General features: G+C 35.1%; 1 protein-coding gene across 1 annotated transcript; it reads left to right on the top strand.

Annotated features, from left to right (window-relative positions):
• On the top strand, nt 1,396-3,497 carry LOC109705783 (CBL-interacting protein kinase 6-like). Its single transcript, XM_020226570.1, has one exon. It carries the CDS (start codon nt 1,881-1,883, stop codon nt 3,258-3,260), a length of 1,380 nt encoding a protein of 459 aa, XP_020082159.1. The 5' UTR covers nt 1,396-1,880; the 3' UTR covers nt 3,261-3,497.

Below are 20,927 nucleotides of genomic sequence, written 5' to 3'. Positions count from 1 at the left end.
TTTGAAAAACTTATTAGAGAATAGTATTATATTTTTCATAAATTTTAAATAATATAAATTTATATTTGAGAGTAAAATTAGCATTATAGTATTCTATAATTTTTTTAGTTTATACAAACCAAACAATGAAATGTGAATAACTTATTCCAATTCCCAATCCACAAATAAACCAAACGTTTTGGAAAAGTGGGTTATTTCAATTACCATTCCAATTCATTTTCGTTCTATTATCCAATCCAATTTCACCCTTAAACCAAACAAGTCCTCAATGTTCAAACGCGTCCCACAATCTCTTATTGGATAGTTTATCGGGCTAGAGAAAGGACCTTTGAGTTTGTTTGAAAATATTTTGAGGGATCGTATACAAAGTTTTCATTGTATATGCGAGAGAGCTGGATAGGCGATGTGAATGTATGTGTACAGCTAGAATACCATAATGAAAGACATTTTTATTGATTATTCTGCGCATTTGGGGCTTCGATCTAGGCTTTCCAAAAGTATTGCAAACTGCTTGCTGGACTCGATGGTATTATGCATTATCGATCTTTTTGGTTTACTTTGTTAAGTATTTGTCCCACAGTTGCATTATAAGCTATTTTGAGAAGGGCTTTAAATTTAAATTTTTTTTATTAATTTTTAATTTTTATTTAGTTTGATTTAATTTTTGAAATTAGAATCCAAATTAAACTTTATAAAATTAATTAGTTCACTAATTATTGATAACTACTTATTAAATTTAATAACTTTTTGATTCCACAAACTAAAATTTGGTGAATTGAAATAACTTGAAATTAACAAGGTTCAATCGAAAAAATATTTCTCGGGAGACTATTCCAACAAAGTAATATATATATAGTTATAACTTTGGTCAAATTTGGTCAACCAAAATATCTGAGGAAGCTTTTGTGTTTGTGTTTTTAATCCGCACGAGAGTGAATTCAACTTCGAACCATGACCCGTGCAACGACTGTATACAACGACTGTAGTGCTGCCACGTGGACCATAAGTGGGCCCCACATGTCAGTGTAACAAGTGAAAAATGGAAAGTTTAAAGCGCTCGCTCGCGCTTTTGCCGCGGCTCCTCGGAAGCACCGCCAAACGAAGATGGAAGCGATCACAGCCGTCGAAATCGATCTACCGCCGTTCATGTCCTGCTGTATCCAGTGTATCCACAGTCGATAGCAGAGCCAGCAACAGCTATACGCCTTCGGACACGTTAAATCTCAACCGTCGCCGCCACCCGCCAACCGCAGAGCGACACGCGCCCCTTACATTGCGCACGGACCGTTCGATCCCGTCTCCGGGGCTCACCGAAACCGCCTCTCTCTCGCTCTCAGCATTTCTCCGTGGGCGGTTTCGTCATTTTGCTCTGCCCGAGCTCTGCCATATAAACCCCATGAGGAGGTCTCATACACGGTCGCCTTTCGAATCACTCGCGACTCTGTTTTGCACAACCCTAACTCCTCTTTCTCTCTCTGTCTTTTTTTCCTTTCCTGAGCCACTGTGGTCGTCGTCGTCTTCTTCTTATTCTTCTTATTCTCCTTGCTTCTGCGGTTAGGGTTTTCTCCAGGGAATGCATCAGGATGAGGAGATCGAGCCCTGATCTCGCCGGGAAACGGAAGAAGCACGGCGGCCGCAGCTGCCACCGCAAGCACGTCGAAGACGGGTAGCTGATTCGTCGTCTGTCAGCATCGTCGTCGTCTTCTTCTTGTGCGTACGTACGTGCTCTTCTTAATTTTCGTCGTCCAGTTCCCTGGTCTCCGATCGATCGATCGATCGATCGGAAGCTAGGTCTAGGTCTAGGTCTAGGTCTAGGTCTAGCTCGCGAGAGGGGAGGGGAAGAGAGAAAGAGAGACGTCGTCGAACGCAGCTAGCGAGGCATGGAGGAGGCGGGGGATGTAGCGAAGGTGGGGGGCGGGGTGCTGGAAGGGCGGTACGAGGTGGGGCGCGTGCTGGGGCAGGGGAACTTCGCGAAGGTGCACCTGGCGCGGGACGTGCGCACGGGGCGGAGCGTGGCGATGAAGGTGGTGGCGAAGGAGAAGGTGATCCGCGCGGGGATGATGGAGCAGATCAAGCGCGAGATCGCGGTGATGAAGATGGTGAGCCACCCGAACATCGTGGAGCTGCACGAGGTGATGGCGACGCGCTCCCGCATCTACCTGGCCATGGAGCTGGTCCGCGGCGGCGAGCTCTTCGCCCGGATCGCCCGCGCCGGCCGCCTCCGCGAGGACGCCGCGCGCGGCTACTTCCGGCAGCTGATCTCCGCCGTCGACTTCTGCCACGGGCGCGGCGTCTACCACCGCGACCTCAAGCCCGAGAACCTGCTCCTCGACGACGCCGGCAACCTCAAGGTCGCCGACTTCGGCCTCAGCGCGCTCGCCGCCCACGTCCGCGGCGACGGCCTCCTGCACACCACCTGCGGCACCCCGGCCTACGTCGCCCCGGAGGTCATCGGCAAGAAGGGCTACGACGGCGCCAAGGCCGACCTCTGGTCCTGCGGCGTCATCCTCTTCGTCCTCCTCGCCGGCTTCCTCCCCTTCCACGACGACAACCTCGTCGCCATGTACAAGAAGATCCACCGCGGCGACTTCCGCTGCCCGCCCTGGTTCTCCTCCGACGCCCGCCGCCTCATCACCCGCCTCCTCGACCCCAACCCCGCCACCCGCATCACCGTCGCCAAGCTCGTCGATTCGCCCTGGCTCAAGAAGTCGTCCTCGCCCTCCGTCCCGATCCGACCGGCCGCCAAGGACGCTGCAGAATTATTCGACAAGAACAAGGACAAGGACAAGGACAAGGACCGGGAGAAGGAGAAGGAGAAGGAGAAGGAGGAGCCGGAGACGCTGAACGCGTTCCATCTGATATCGCTGTCGGAGGGGTTCGACCTGTCGCGGCTGTTCGAGGAGGGGCGGGAGGAGGGCCGGGGCACGATGCGGTTCGCCACGAGGGAGACGGCGAGCGGGGTCATATCGCGGCTGGAGGGGGTGGCGGCGCGGATGGGCGGGACGGCGCGCGTGACGCGGAGCGGCGCCGCGGGGGTGCGCCTGGAGGGCGGGCAGGACAAGGGCCGCAAGGGAAGGCTCACCGTGGCCGCCGAGATCTTCGCGGTGGCCCCGTCCGTGCTCGTCGTCGAGGTCAAGAAGGACGCCGGCGACGCCCTCGACTACCGCCACTTCTGCGCCGAGGAGCTCCAGCCCGCCCTCAGAGACATTGTCTGGGGCTCCTCCGACTCCGCCGCCCCTCCAACCGCCGCGACCGTCTAGACCACTGTTTCAAGCAGCGGGCTGCCCGTTGGTTGTGCATTATTCAGGTTTCTCTTTTAATTGCGTTTGTTGCACCATTATTGCTCTCAATCTTTGTCCGTTGTTTTATCCATTCTCCTTAATTCTTGTAATTGAGTACGTACTTTCTATTTTCCGAGCAAAAATTTGGCTTATCGTAATAACAAGAATTGTTCGCCGGATCAGTATGAAATATATATCTTGGATGTATCATGTATATATATATATATATATGACCCAGATCACTCTCCTGTGCAGGAGTTTTTTTTGTTTTTGTTTTTTTTTTTGGGTTTAGCATCATCACACCCAAAAAAAAAAAAAGGAATGCATAAAGCAGAACTGTTCCAGCCCACACGCCGACAGCGCCCGATTCTCATTTGGTATAACGAATTTTCTTTGCCGGTGATGACAGATACCTAATAAATATTAGGGTAGTTTAATTATGGAATTAAAAGATTAGAATCTAATAAAATTAGAAAAAACAAATAATGAGAAAAATTGGGAAAAAGGAGGGATCGAATTGTGCGTTTAACTCCTCCTCCTCCTCTAGCATAATAATAATATATTTCGGAGAACCTTAAAATCATAATAATTATAAAATTGTTGTTTTGCGGCTATTAGCTAGTTTTGTCGTGTTCGGCTGACCCCTGCTGTAATGTGTGGTGTGTTGGGGGCGGGTCAGTTTATAGCCGGTCGGCTCTGATTCTGCGGCTGGACCCATCTGCGTAACACCATTTACATTTGTTACTATCGTCCTGCCGCTTTCGTGTACGATGCCCTTTTTCATGGCAGTGCTTTTTTTGTCCTTTCTCATCCACCACCATTTTAATATTCAATTTATAAAAGTCTTAATATTTTTAAAATATATTGACGGTTAGATTCGCTAAAAAAATTTAACTAATTATAAATTAAATATTTAATTCTGATTAATTTACGAGATAATTTAATATTTTTATTTTTTTATATTATATTATTGTGATTTTCGAAAGAACATATTTGTAATTGCAAAATTGACGTTTTACTTATTTGCTCTTAAAATATAAATATTTTTTTAATAATAATAAATTAAAAGAATATATTTAATATATTAAAATTTTTATAAAAATAAATATGAAAATTAAATTTTATAAAAATATATTGGTAACTTATTATATTTGTAGATAGTTGTATGCATTTGATCCTACATTTTTATTATCACATACATAGGCTAAATGCAATGAATCCCGAATTTTATTTGATTTATGAACGTTGAAAAACTTTTCGGATAGTGGAAACTGACGTCAAACTTTATCATAAATAAAAAGTGGAATAATATTTTAGCCTCCGTTGGGAGTTAAGGGGTGGAATAACCTCTTAACTCCCATTTTATCTTCAAATACTTCTAAAAATGGGTGGGGTTAGCTAACTTCACCTCAAATGGGTTATTCCGGGTTAGCTAATCCCACATAATCTCATCAAATTTCAACCAAATATTATTTTCTATTCATAATAATCTACTATCTTTCTTATCCCACCAACTAAATACTATTTTTCACTATTCTGGACTAACTCCAATTCCCAACCAAATACAAAAATATTCTAACCCCATCTTAACCCTAAACTTAACCCTATTCCTGGAATAACTAGTTTTTCCTTAATCCCGAACCAAACGGTAGCTTAGTGTCTATGTGCAAACTGGGAAGTAATATTAGCACTGTTTTCTTCTTCTTCTTCTTTTTCTTTTTTTGTTTTGTTTTGTTTTGAAACTGGTGTTCTCTCTCTCACCATAGTTTTAGAGATAGAGAGGAAGAAAAAAAAAAAAAAAAAGGAAAAACACAAAACTAATGTGTTATGAGCATGAGCATTATTATTTGCATTAGTCATACATTTATTAGACTCGAAAATTAATCCATCATCCGACGTCATCTCTACAACACTGTCAAACTCGTACAACTAATAAACCATTATCTAACAATGCTTATCCTAAACATATTATTATTAGATAATAACATAGTAAGATCTTATTTCTACCCTTAATATTAAAAAATAGAATTCAAAACTTGACTCTAACTCTAATTAATTCTCTTAAAATAAAACGACCATCTGAGCATTGGATAGAGTCGTAACCCTGTCGAACTCCTGGATCTCGCTCCTGTAACTCGTTAACTTGCGCTTTTTTCTTTTTTTCTTCTGACCTTCTTTCCTTCTTTATTTTACTCTTGCTTTATTTTCTGTCTTGTTTTGCCCAGAAAGCTTTAGCTGCTTCCAGCTTGTACGTTTAGTTCATCTTTCTTGATGAATGAAGTAGGTAGCGTGCTATTTTTTTCTCAAAAAAAATAAATAAATAAAACGACTGTCTTTAGCGCAAGTGACAACAAATTTGATGACTGGTATCTGAGATTTGAAGTTTATAATTTAATTGTTTTATAGGTGAAGCGGATAGTATTTTTATATTTTTCGACCGGATACCATACAAACTATATATATACACCATAGGGTAGGTGGATCATCTTAATAGCCAATTAATGATAATCTAATCGAATGTTTAAAACTGTAAAGTCTTATACTCCTTAATTTCTTAAGTTTTTGGCCAACTATGCCTTTGTTTAATTGTGCCAATGATCATCAGGTTGGCAAGGGCGAATTGGCTTGATATCTGACAGAGACCAGGGACTATAAAATTTATGTGTATGGTCTTAGATAGAAGATAAGAAATTAACAATGTTATAATTGTACCTTTCAAAATAATAATGTTATAATTGTACCCTTCAAAACAAAAAAGTTCAAATAGAATAATATGTTTCCTGCAAATATTCTCTGTGCAGTTGAAATTTCTAAGCACATGTATGTTAAGATACTTTGAGTTGCTTTGATTTGGAGTAGGTTTCATGTTAATTACACTTTGAGGTCAGTTAAACACAATCCTAATTGGGTCTAAATTAACTAGGATTTTCCCAATCTTAAACCTAGTTAGGAACACATTGAATTGGTTCATACTAGTCTAGGTTGTATATATCAAACCCAAATTGTTCACTGGGTGTAATTTTTACTTAACTACTATTCTGTAGTTTCATTTTTTGTATCATCCAACAAATCTGTTATTAAATAAGATATAAAGTAAAATTTTTTAAAACTACAAGATGGTATTCCATTTCACAATAAGCTCGATCTTATAGTGGAATAAGAATAAAATTACAGGATAGTTAAGTAAAATTTTTTAAATCACGAATTGACAAAAATGAAAATATGTCATACCATGAGAAAGACAAATTGAAAAGAAAAGCCCACCAAAAATGCATGAATCGACATTTAAGGTGTAAATAATTCCAAGCAAAATAATACACTCTTCTCTCAATAATTTGTCTTTTTATAATCTCTTTCCATGGACTCACCTCCAATAATTGCAAATGGGTCCATGTGCTTTTGAAACTTTGCATGACACACTCCACCTACTAATTAAATATGTACATGGAATTAGATCAATTCGCATCTTTTATCATTTCAATCCTTTCATAGAATATGTCACATAATTGGGGCCGCAAAAGTTAACAATCCAAAGTACCACAAAGGGATTGATTCAGAATAATTAACACTTAGGCCCTGTTTGGATATATAGTTAAAAAATTTCATAGAACTTTCATTATGTGGTTTTGGTCTAAATGAAATGCGGAATTCTGTGACTACAAAAAAATTTCATACTTCATTTTTAAACTGTTTGGATACATATCGTACAATTTTATAGAATTTATAACAATTAAATTTTTAAAATTATAAATTCAAAATTTAAAAATAAAATTTTAAAAATTAAATTTTAAATTTAAAAACTTAAAAAATTAAATTAAATTTTATGTTCGAAATTCGAAATTTAACATTCGAATTTGAAATTTGAAATTTGAAATTTAAAATTTTATGTTGAAACTTAATATTCAAAACTTGATACATCTTTGGGGTAAGGGAGCTCAAAATGGTGGAATTTTTTATCCTTTGTTAAAGTGGATTGTAATTTTACTTCATTTTTTAGAGTATAATATAACTATACTCCAAAAATTACATCATTTTTTTTTTCCAAACGATTCATAGGATTATTTTCCTACCGGTGTAGCATAGTTTAACTATGCTACGTTTTTAAGGATATCCAAACGGGGCCTTAGTATTAATGTATTATCATAAAATTTACGAAGGTAAAAATCTAGACAATCAGTACAGCAAAATTCTGCGTGTATCATCTTTACTACGATAAACTCGACATTCCGACCCGGCGGTTCTCGTCGCTTTCTTATACTTTCCGAATGCAAAGAGCTTGTCGACTCGGTGCGGTCCCGACGAAAGGACCAAATTGTGAAGCGGCTTATCTCGAAGGACCAAATTGCGTGTACCGTTCGGAGGATTGAGCACTCAAATATGGTCCCAATAGTGGGGCAACGTTGCAATCTTTTTAATTGTGTGGTCCAAAGACTAAATAATAGCACGGCATTAATTAGTTGGCATATATACCTCCTGTTGCTTCAATATTCGTGCGCCAGGCTTATTGTTTCGTAGAATACTAGCCAGTGCACGTGGGTGGCACCTATAACTCTTTCTAATATAATTAAATAAAATTAATAAATTAGTGAATAAGTAATATATATTTAAATAAATAATATATATTTAAATAGTAGTGTCAAATTGAAAAAAATAATAAAATATTATAAATTATAAACAAAATACGGGATAGAAAATATAGTAAAATAAAAACGTAAATTTGAACATCTATACACGAAAATAATAAGCAGGACTAAAATGAAGTGATAAAAGAAGAGTTAAATTTATTTTAATTCCATTGTCTTTGTCGTCGATGATCATCTTTCTTTTTTGAAGACGAGAAAACTTTGACTCGATGATATTCATCATTAAAACTTCGTCATCGTCTTCAAGAAATTTTTGATGAGTATAATTTAGAGAAAAATTCATACTTCTTATTGATTCAAATTTATGTTTCTTATTTTGCTATATTTTCTATATATAATACTTACGTGCATTTTGTTTATAGTTTGTAATATTTTATATGGGTACCTCTTAATTGAGTTATGAAATTTTGTTAGAAAAGTAAAAACAGTTATTAGCTGAACAAATAAAACTTTCGATTGTATTCCTAAAAATATCAACGGTCAAGATGTAGCCATTTTTTGTTATTACAAAATAAATGTCAAGTACTAAAGTAAAAGTTTTATTAAAATAATAACAAGATAAAAGTGATAATTAATTAAGTATTTTACATCATATTTTAGAGAAGACAATTAATTTATAAAGTCAAAGCAAATTACTATACAACTAATTTATCGAATCATCGAAAAATATGAAAGTAAATTAAAAAGATTACTACAAGTACAATTTTATCGTATACAACTCACTCAAATATGAGTAAATAATTATTTTTTAAAAAAATTCACAGAAAATACATATTAAGAAAAAAAAAATTTAAAAAAATTTTACAAAACTAACCGTCTAATAAATATATGAAGACCAATTAAATAAATATCACTAGATTTGTTGAAATTCACATAATATCCGGAATATTTTCTTCCAAAAATTTTTTTCTCTTCAAATTCAAGCTCTAAATGATGTCATTACCTAGGGTAACAATATCTTCTTATACAAAGAAATAGAAATATAATAAAAATAAATAATTCATATATATTTAATAATTATTAATTGTATTTATTAAAAGTGTACACTTTTTTATTCAACCTCTTTATTTTTTCGAGGACAAGATGTATCTTCTCAACCTCTTCGTTTTTTTAGAGAAATCTCTTCGTTTTTTAAAGAAGATATCTTTTCGCTGAAACTTTTACCTCTTCGTTTCTTGGAAAAAATACATCTTCTTCGCACCACTTTTCTCGCAAGCCAAGACGATGAAGAAATCAAATATTAAGTTTTTTATTTCTTTGTTAACTAAGGAAATTCTAATATTTTTGTTTGTTGAAGAAAATATTCAAACTTCTATTTCTCCGATGCTTGATAGTCCGTACGAATGGCGGAGTACAAAGAAGATCTCTCAAAGAATCCGAACACTATTTACATCAGAAACGTCGAAATCTGTATCCGTACACGCGACTCCAAATAAGCGGCGGCTCTGCTCCTCAACCGTACGGATGGACCCCCAAAAGCTTAATTAATTTGCATGGTCTCTCCTTTAATTTGATCTCCAAAAGAGATGGCTTCGCCCGCTCTCTATGCAATGCGCATCGCGCCGCCGCAACGTGACCACCAGCCCCAAAGAAGCACGGACGGCTTCCTCCGTCCGTACGGACTACCGATATGCTCTTACTTAATTTGCATGGCTTAATTAGGGTCACCGCGACTTCATTAATTTGACCATAACATGTATATATAATATATGCTTTCAAATTAGAGTCTAATTCTAATTCAATTAGAATTACATTCCTATTTATAATCCATATATGCCAAATTCACTATAATAAAAATGATGTATAGCGATATTTTTAAATGTCGGTACAGATCAAAAAAAATACTGCTGTCTAAATTACCGACACTTTTTAAAAGTGTTGCTATATGTGGCGTCGTTATGACACCGACTTCTTCAGCAAGCTGTGGCGAGGAATACGTGGCAATTGTAATCCTCTACGGTTCGTGTGAGATCCTTGCGGCCGAACTCTAGTCGTCGAAATCCTATCTTATCAGCTGCGACGGCGGAGGAGGAGAAGGGGAGATAGTGATCAATTTTTCTTTTTTTTTCTTTCTTTTTTATTTGTAATTGGGTCGAGCAGGTTAGGTGTGGTTGGTTGAATAGAGGAATTTTTTATTTTTTATTGAATTGGGCTTTATACTTAGGCCTTAATAGATTTTTTAAAAAAAAATGGGTATAAATGGGACACTTATATAAAAGTGTTCTAAAAATGTGTCCTTATAACCTAATTTTGTTATAGTGATTAAATCTGAATTATTTATTATCCTAATTAGTTTACGTTTTATCTTCAATTTATATAACTACAAATCTAAACCAAATTTAACATAATAAACTTTATCTATCAAAATTTAAATTTAAATCTAAGCAATCAAACAAATTATGTTTATTTATTTTGTGATTTTGCATTTTTAAATTTTACACCACTGATTTTTAAAGACTAACTCTGCTACACTACATTTTTGTTTGTAGCTTCCTCATTAAAATTCGTAATGTTATTTATAAGTTTATTGGAACAAAATCACAATTATATTTTGTACATAAGAGAAGGAAAAATGTATTTAAATTGAAGTCCAAACAATACAAAGAAATTATATTTATTTATTTTATGATTTCGCATATTTAAACTTTGCTTTACTAATTTTGAGAAATGAATTCTGCTATGCTATATTTTTTTTTTCTCCTTCATGATCAAATTTGTCTTTTAATTTAAATTTTTTTGGTATAAAAGTAAAATTAAAGGTTATATTTTGTAAGCTTAAGACACTGATTGAAGTTTAATGTTTTGTAAAATTTTAAATATCTTTTAAATATCTAATTTAATATAATCTTCTACATTATTGTTATTTATAATTTAATTATACAACATTATAATTAATATCTAGGTAATAATTAGTTGACTTTAATTTTTTATTTTCTAAATAAAATGCATTTTGTTTGTAAAGAGAAAACTCCAAACAATTCAACAAATAATATGTATCTATTTTATGATTTTGTATATTTAAATTTTGTTTTAATAGTTTCCAAAAATTAACTCTGCAACGCTGTATTTTTTTCACCTTCATCATCATAATTCGTCATTTAATTTAAAATTTTGTTGGCACAAAAGTGTAATTGAAGGTTATATAGTTAAGACACTAATTGAAGTTTAGTATTTTGTAAAATTTTAAATATTTTTTAAAAAATGATATAGAGAATTGAAATTAAAAATAAGAATTTCTCTCATTAAAAATAATTTTCAATGTTATAGTTATTTATAAGTTAATTATATAACATTATATTTAATATATAGATAATAATTAATTAGTTGACTATAAATTTTTTGAAATTTTGTAATTAATCAGGTTTTAAATTTTAGGCCACAGATATCAACCATCAAATTATTAGCCCACTATATATATATTAGCTATAATAACACTACAATAAAAATGGTCTATAGCGACACTTTTAAATATCGGTATAGGTCAAAAAAAGTGCTACTGGCTAAATTACCAACACTTTTAAAAGGTGTTGCTATATGTGGAGTCGCTAGGTATATAGTGACAGTTAAAGAGTGTCGCTATAATGTAAAAAGAGTGCTGCTAATTTGCAAACATTTATTTAAGCATCTAGCAACCGCCGAAACTCTATCTCGTTGGCTGCGGTGGCAGAGAAGGACGAGAGGAAGGGATCTTCGTTTAGGATTTTAGTCGACTGAGTGAGGGGAGAAGAAAAAATAGTAATCGATTTTTCTTTTTCTTTTTTTTTTCTTTTCTATTTGTAATCGGACCGAATGGACTGGGTGGGATGGGTTGAGTAAAGTACCTTTTTATTTTTGATTGGATTGGACTTTATATTTAGGCATTAGTAGTTTTTTTTTAAGTTTTGACATAAATGTAACACTTACACAATAGTGTCCTAAACATGTGTCCCTATAATCTAATTCTGTTGTAGTGTAAGTCAAAAGAAAAAAGAAAAACCTCTTTTGTTCATGGAATTGCGCCAACAGCATGGACCGCGTGAGAGGTCCACAGTGCACCTCACTCGCTGATATATATTTTTTATTTATATAAATATTCATATAATATTTTCTTTTTATGTAGTATTAAATATTATTTTATATATATATATATATATATATATACACTTATTCTATAGTATATTTTCGTATGTATTTAATTTACAAATATAAATTATAATAATAATATATATAGTATGATAATTATTACATATAAATAGTATATAATATCTATAAAAGAAAAAAGCATAAATTAGTTTTTCAATCAAATAAGTGTTGCTGGAAAACTAATTTTTTTTCCTGCAAATCAAGTACGAAGTGTAAATTCTTTTTCGTCGAAACCTCTTTTTTATAAAAAATTATTTTTCATATTTTTCTATGGAACCAAATGAGCTAACCTTTATTATTATTGTATTAATAGAACATTAATTTATTTTCCAAACAATGACATGTGCTTCACCATTTTGGGTGCGTTTGGTTCGAGTTATCCTGGCAGGATTACAGACAATCCTGCCAAGATAACTGTGTTTGATTAATCCGCTATGTAATCTAGTCGTTAATGTAGCATTACAAATCGAGCAGGATTACATTGAAAATATTAACGGGAAGGGGGTCGTGTATCTTACATTACTAAAACCCGTTAATACTACATATTATGTAAAATGACAATTTTACCCTCCAACAACCCCAAATCTAATTAATAGCATTATATTCATCTCTCTCTCGCCTTCCCCCAGCCCTCTCTCTCGCATGCCGCTTTCTCTCGCTCTCTCTCTCCTTCCCCCGGCCCTCTCTCTCGCACGCCGCTTTCTCTCGCTCTCTCTCTCGACATCTCTCTCTCTCTCTCTCTCGATCGTTCGAACACCTATCATTTTCTATTGCGTCATCCTCCCAAGTAATCATCACGATCTCCTTCCCTCCATTCGTCATTTCCGCAAAAAATAATATTCAAATGACCAATAAGGGCAATTTTAAAAAAAACTATACTTTTATGTCAGGATTACTAAATTTTATAAACTGAACCAAACATATTAATGCTATAAACACTGTAATCTAGTATTACATTACTGTATTAAACCAAACGCTNAATGCTATAAACACTGTAATCTAGTATTACATTACTGTATTAAACCAAACGCTTTAATACAGCATCAATAGTAATCTCACGCCGAAATCCAAGATATCTGGATATATCGAGATACTTTGTAATATTACATAACTCGAACCAATTATATATTTCAGTCATTATCTATTGCTCAAATAATAATAAGTAAAATAATTAGTTAATTTAGTATTTATAATTAATTAGATAATTAAAAATTAATAATTTAACGTGTTTATCCCATAAACAATATTTATATTGATCAATCATTAATGTTTTGACTAATCTAATTAATGTCTTAACTAATTATCTAACGACAATAATTTACTAACTAATTAAAAATTAATTTCGGGCTTATCGAACTAAAATATTAAAATTATTAATTAATATTCGATATTAATTAATTAGGTAAATATTTTTATTTTAACTAATTAGATAAAATATTATTTAATTAATACTTTTATATTAACTAATTAGATAAAATATTATTATTTTAAACTATAATTACTCTTATTCTCATTATTACAATCTAACTATTCAAATGCTATTTTTTATAATTCCTGAAAACAATATAATTTTTATCGAAATACAAAATTATTTTTATTTCTGCTTATCTATATATATGTATATAAAAATATTAATTTGTTTTACATTATATATGTATATAAAAATTTGATGTTATATTTGAAGTTGTATTTTAAAATTTAGTTTTAATATAATATATTTTGAAATATTGAAAAGAGAAATAATTATTTCAGGTTCGGATTTCAAATTTTTGATCGGATACGGATTTGGATATGGGTTTTTAAAATCCGTCGGGTTCGGATTCAGATTCGAATTTTGGGTTTGGAGTTGGGTATGGGTTCGGGTTTTCGAAAATCTGCTTCGAATCCGACCACATCCCTACTAAAGTTTGTTTAAAATATGATCGCGGCAGTCCCACCCCCCAAAAAAAAAAAAAAAAAAATTCCATTTTAAGATGAATGCGTGCGTGCACATGTATCATGTATATATGCCTTTATTTTGATAAATAATGAGATGTCTACATTGAAGACATTCTTTCCTGTATTTTTTCTGGCCCATCACTAACAGATGAATATTGATACGTAATCCAATATATTTGATAAATTTAGATATTGCTGTATTAGTTATTTAAATATATTTTTATCAGATTTGTCCATTAATATCAGTTGGTTAATTAAAGTGATTGCTATTAGCTAGGATTTTTACTTTATGTTAAACGTGTGGAATTAAGCCCAATGTCGAGTCCAGCCCAATGCCTGAGTCCAGGCCGAAGATAATTAATTAAGGCTTCGTTAGGGATTGCGGGGCGATTGCGTTACGTGCGGTGAGAAAGTTCGATGTAAAAATACTATGTTTGTTTCTGTACGTAATATTGCGTTCCGCATACTGCGATGAGTTCGTTATAATATATTTTCTACGGTCTTCCCGGAGAACGCATAAGCATATTCCTATATGCTTTTTTCCTAACTTTATTTTATTTAACAGCGTCAGATAGAGCTCAATACCAAACTAAGCCTAAGTATTTTATTTACTTTACCATAATACTTCTCTATAAAATATACTTCTCTGCTCTCCAACAATCAGGATTACGATACATGCTGAAGCACAAACTTCGTCGCTAAAATGGTTTAGCGACGGGCTGCAGCGATGAACGAAGGCTTTTTAGTTGCGAAATATCATTAGTGACGAATTTCAATCTGATAGCAACATACGTTTATGGTGACACGAGTGTAGTTTCAAATGATGTGTAGAGTACTCTACTCAATACTGAAAAGAATAGCAGCATCAATCGACGGTCCCTAAAGCAAGTGGCAAAGGGCTTGGTGGTTAATACCCGAGGTTCTAAGTTCGAATCCTAGTTGATTCACATTTATAGCTAAGTTTATTTCTAAATGAAATAAACAAAGCGGGTAGCGTACTAACTATCTCTCAAAAAAAAAAAGAAAAAAAGAAGAAAAAAGAAGAAGAAAAGAATAGAAGCGGTCGAGTCAAACAGAATGAATGCAAAGAACCAAGCAAACTTAATACTGCACTTGTGAACACACTTCAAAATCTAAACTGTTATTCACCCACATTTAGAGGAAAAGGAAGAAAATAAAATTTTTAAAAAAAAGAAACAAAAAGACATATAGCTAGGAAGATAATGAGTACATCATTAACTAGTAAACAGAAAACATCACATAGAAGGACAAATGATCATTTGAATTATAAAATATTAAACCAAGGTATATCACTAGCTATATCGAACCCATGTGGATGATCATTAGAATTCTTAGTTCTATTAAAGGATATTACCAGAAAATATAGAAGAAGATTACATATGTTATACACATCAAAATTCGTCCATTGAATGCTTTCCAATTCTGTGTGTATAATCTCAGCTCCGCAAACTCAGTACTGGGCAACAATTATAATAAGCCTCTACTAAACCTTGTATGGCAGGTTCAACTGCCACGGGTGTGAAACATTGATCAGATACAATTAGTCACCGGATTTTATCGCATCTGATCTAACTTCGACAGGAGTATATATGTTGTCAGAAAAGCTTCTTCAATATGAATGCCATGATCGATCTAGTGGATCAATTTACGATGACCTTTCAATGACCGATCTTGTCGGACTTCCTATTCTTCTATGATATATGCGAGAGCTTGTTGACTCTGAGAGTGAAACCCTTGAGCCTGCCAAATAGAGAGGATCACAAAGATGAACAATTGAATAATGGAAACTACTCTAGTAAAAAGAAATTAAATATTTCTCTTTAGATCAGTTGAAAGTATAGGTTAACCGGATGAAATTTCACCAAATATATATACCTAATGTTCCTCTCACGTGTCTCGCGGATGATAGTTTTAATATCTTGGTGTATAGTTAAAGGATCAAGTGGCAACTAGGAGGTAAAGAAGGGGCTGAATTAGTTCTCAAATAACACAAATAAAAGAAAGAGAAGGAAAAAATAAGCACAAATGACACAGTCGATTTATTCTGGTTTGGCCTTTTTGTCTACTCCGGTTCGGTCCTTCTTATCTTAAAGATACTAATTTAAACACTACCACTTGGCCTTTTTAAATGTGGAAAGAACAGAACCGGATGCAATCTCACTTTCACAAGATTTCTATTACAACCAGTCCCAAAGAAACTCACAATTCCAAATACAATAAAAGCTGAGAGAATGATTTGAACTTAGAAATTTTTCAGTGTAGAGAGATACTTCAAACTTCGTCTAAGGTCCCTTAAATACAAATTTTTTAAACAATAGCCATAATTTAAAATTTAGAAAAGTATACAGAAGCATAACGTAAGGGTTAATTGAATTTCATTTGAATTCATATCATATTTCCAATTTCTTTTGAATTCATAGCATATTCAAATTTGGAAAAGAAGCATGACATAACCGCTAATTGAATTTCTTTTGAATTTCTACCATATTTCAAATTTCTTTTGAATTCATACCATATTTCAAATTTTATATTCGCAGCAACAGCTAATTGATCTCCTCTGGATGCCCAAATTGCTTGAAAAAAAACTGTTGGCCTAACCTATGTGGCCGGCCGGGCTTCTGTATTTTCAATCCTGTGAGAAACTTGCTCTCGGATCGCACTAGTAAGAATGGGTAGTTGACTGGTCATATTGGTGCGGTCGACTAATCCTATACACCAAGATTTAGAAGCACTCAAGTATGCTCAAAGTTGCTCCATAATCCCCAAAAGATCTGATAAATTGCAGAGCAGCCCTCTGAAGTACTTCTATGGCACTTGCGTCCAATTTGGTGTTGTTTGATCCTGTCCGGACCATTTTTGGGTCATTGGATTCAAGGGTCAACTTAATTCAACTTTGATTCAATCCAGGTCAATATGAATGTAACTAAAACCTAAAACTACTAAGTAAAAGATTAAATCTGAATTTTGTTTGTAATCATCAGAATTATCATTGGATAAAATCCAACAATCTATCCCTTCTACATGATGACAAGTAATTTGAAAAACTGATCAAAATAGATAAACTTTCCCTCAAAATGAGCACGATTAAAATTTATCAATTAAAATGGAAGATTTTTTTGAAAAAAAAAAAAGATAACCTTCAGTGCCAGTTAGATCAAGCAACAACAACAGCATTCTGTGCCGCTCTTGTAAAGGATTTGGCATATTTCAGTGATACGCTTTTAATTGTGTTGTGTTGTTCACCAATTATGAAATGAAAGAAGAGTTTAATTCTTAGAGCTAGAAGACAAAGTTGAGGAAAATGAAAAAAGTGAAAAAGAGTTGGAGGAACACTATTGCCTCGTACTTTGGCCTCTAGCACCTGCACACATTTGCAGCATACAGGAATCGAACCCGTGGCCTCTGGCTCTGATACCACTTGTCGGATCGTTGGCGCTAACTATTAATCCCAAAAGCTCGAGCTGTTAGAAATACGCAACCAATTCACTTAAAGCGTACAGATACAGCGCCCACGAATCTCGATTGTAACTTGGCCCGATCAGCCTCACGTCACTTCGAACATGACTCGACCCACCCAGCCTCATGTCATTTCGAATATGACTCGGCCCACCCAGCCTCACGCCATTTGGAATATGACTTGGCCCAACATGGCCTCCCGCCACAGGGTAAGATGCTGGCACATTTAAGCCAACAAATTTAAATTTCAATTTGAATCCATAAATTTAATTTAAATTTTAAATAAAATTTGAATAAAACTTTAGATTTTAAAGTAAATTTAAATTCAAATTTATAAATTAGATTCGAAATGCTTGATTGAATTTTATTTTTAATTTAAGTTCAAATTAAAATTAAAATTTATAATTTTTAAACTTAAACTTATATGTTAATTAAAAAATAAACTTAAAAAATTTAAATTTAATCCGAACAAATCCATTCCGTCCGGATTCAATTTTCAATCCGGCTTCCTAGGCTGGATTGGACAAAGGGGTATTGGGGGGATTCTCATTCACCCGAGAATCGAAATCGGAATGGGAATCCCGCATACCAAATACAGACAAACGGATTCGTCCATTCTGATTCCAATTCCAGGGTGAAAAAGGGGCGAACCAAACACGCCCTTAGTGAAATGTGGTTTCACGTTTCGGAATCTCAGTGGCATGTTTCAAAATATGTGAGAAACATGTAAGGAATGTGGTTCATGTTTTTGACAAAAGTTAAATAGTGGTAAAAAGTTATAAAATTTTGGAAAGCCATCAATTTTAGTATACTGAACTTAGATTTCAAGTTTCGTGCCACTCGACTATTGAGTGGTATAAACGGAGTCCAACAGCAGCCCATTAAAAATTTCTCTTGGCAGGCTTTAGGTGAGCAAAAGTGATTCAAAACTGAATAAAGAAATTAAATTATCTCTTATTATTTTAGTTGAGTCTGCAAGTCTAAATTTGAGCCTAAATCGACATTTTGTAGAGCTCCAAATAAGTCCACCAGATTAAAATTGTGCTAAATTGTAATTCCAACAAGCGCAAGGTGTTTCTGCAAAATAGGTAAACCTGTAACATGTCGAACTTTAGCTAAATTGACAAAATGTGAATTAATCCATGCTAGACATGATTATAATAGGTTGGAATGAGCCTAGATTGAGTTTGGATTGAATCAAAATTAATTCGAATTGAAACAGATTTCTGAAAGAAAGAAATCTGACTTTCAGACTTTTCGGGCGTATGGAATAGGAATTCGGGCCCCCAAAATAGCTTCAAATGGCCCAACGGAGCGCCCTGAACAAGTGAACGCTGTTCCACAGAGTAGGGGTGGCAAGGAGGCTAGCATTTGGGCATTCAAATAGCCTTGTGGGTGCTTGGATCTTTTCGGATCCTACTTGAGGGCTTCCGGAACCCTTCCCAACTCCCAACCCAAGAGCTTAGATCACGAATGATTAAACATTCGAGCGTCCGAATGACGCTGCTGGCCCCCAGAACATCTTTCTTGGTGATCCCTCGGGGACCTCTTAATGACTTTCAGATGCTCAACACGAGAGCATAGGTCGCACGACACAATAAACAATCAGATGCTCGATCCCTCTTAGGGTGCCCGAACATCGGTGTGCAGGCGTTCGAACCATCAACCTAGTGCAGCTACATCACTTTCAGGACTCGAAAGTTAGGGCGGGCACCCGAAACCTGAGGGGTTTATGTGCTATTGTAGCACTTCTATAAAAGGACTTTTTTATCAGCCTGTTGGAACTTTATAAGAAACTAAGATCGTACCTTCTGCCATGATTTCGATTTCTGTACCCGAATTGTTGACGGTGATCCTTGATTGTGGTTCGTCCTCGTTCGCGATCTGCAAAGTAGCGGGACGTTTCGAGTCTAATTCCCTTATCCCCAGAGATGGAGCCGTCACAGACAATTGGATTAGGGTTAGACCGGGACTACCGTAAGTTACATATTTATATATAACTTGATACTAGGATGTTAAATCACGTCCGTCCATCAAGGATGTGTCCAGATACATCCTAACCGTAAGATCTAAAGTATCTTTATAGATCGACTTAAATAAATTGACTGTATCTTTATGGATCGCCTTAAATATATAACGTGGGCCACATCCAACATTCTCCCACTTGGCCTAGTGATATATTTATTACCATATAGGCGATACAAAACTTTATTAGGTACCAACTAAATTATACAGTCAAAATCTCCTACTCGACCAAGAAATTACAATACTTTGATCATAGCGATTATGCCCCAAAAAATAAACACTTTCTTCCATGTATCAAAAGCACGTATTCCTTAATCAAATAATTTTATGAGTTACAACCATATGAACTTACTATAAGTTCAACTCAGAATCCCACTTTAGTGCACAACAATACTTTAATGTACAAAAGATAACTTTATGCGCATACGTGCAAAAAACCAAAAATTTGTTCTTACTCAAATAAGAATAGTCTTTAAAGTCTTTATACAAGAAGAAAACACTTAAACTGTAAATGGACTCAAGATACCCATATGATGAATATGACTCTTGAATTTGTTTGCCGGCAATGCTTTAGTCATATGATCAGCAATCATCATCTCGGTCCCAATGTGTTGGATATCCACATTCTTCTTGTTATATTCTTTCACAGCAAGATACTTTATATCGATATGCTTGTTGCGATCTGTAATTCGACTATTCTTAGCAAAGAACACTGCAGCAGAGTTGTCGCAATAAATCTTAATTGGCCTTAAGATAAAATCGACAACTCTTAAAGCTAAGATAAAATTTCTCAGCCATAAAGCCTGTGACGAAGTCTCATAGCAAGCGATGAATTCTGCCTCCATAGTGGATGTAGCAAATGTATCTTGCTTAGTGCTTCTCCAAGATATAGCACCTTGAGCAAGTAAGAAAATATATCTTGGTGTGGACTTTCTAGAATCCATGCATCCAGCAAAATCAGAGTCCGAATACCCAACCACCTCAAGATGATCAGAATGTTTGTAGATGAGCATATAATCTTTTGTTCCTTGTAAATATCTCATAACCTTCTTTGCAGCTTTCCAATGATCAAGGCCAGGGTTGCTTTGGTATCTACCCAACATCCCCACTGCATGAGCTATATCAGGTCTGGTACAGACCTGCGCATACATCAAACTCCCTACTGCAGAGGCATAGGACAGGCTCTTCATATATTCTCGTTTTAAATCATTCTGAGGACACTATTTCTGATTGAATTTGTCACCTTTTATAATAGGCGCAGCTGTAGGTGCACAATTTGTCATATTAAACCTTTCTAGAACTCTTTCGATGCAGGCTTTCTGAGATAGACCCAAAATTCTTTGAGATCTATTTCTGTGAATTTTTATGCCAATGACATAAGAAGCTTCACCCATATCCTTCATATCAAAGTTTTTAGAAAGAAAATCTTTAGTCTCTTTAA

The sequence above is a fragment of the Ananas comosus genome, linkage group 2 (assembly GCF_001540865.1).
Source record: "Ananas comosus cultivar F153 linkage group 2, ASM154086v1, whole genome shotgun sequence".
NCBI classification, from domain to species: domain Eukaryota; kingdom Viridiplantae; phylum Streptophyta; class Magnoliopsida; order Poales; family Bromeliaceae; genus Ananas; species Ananas comosus.
Note: the sequence above shows the minus strand (reverse complement) of the source record. Positions and strands in the feature narration are given on the sequence as shown.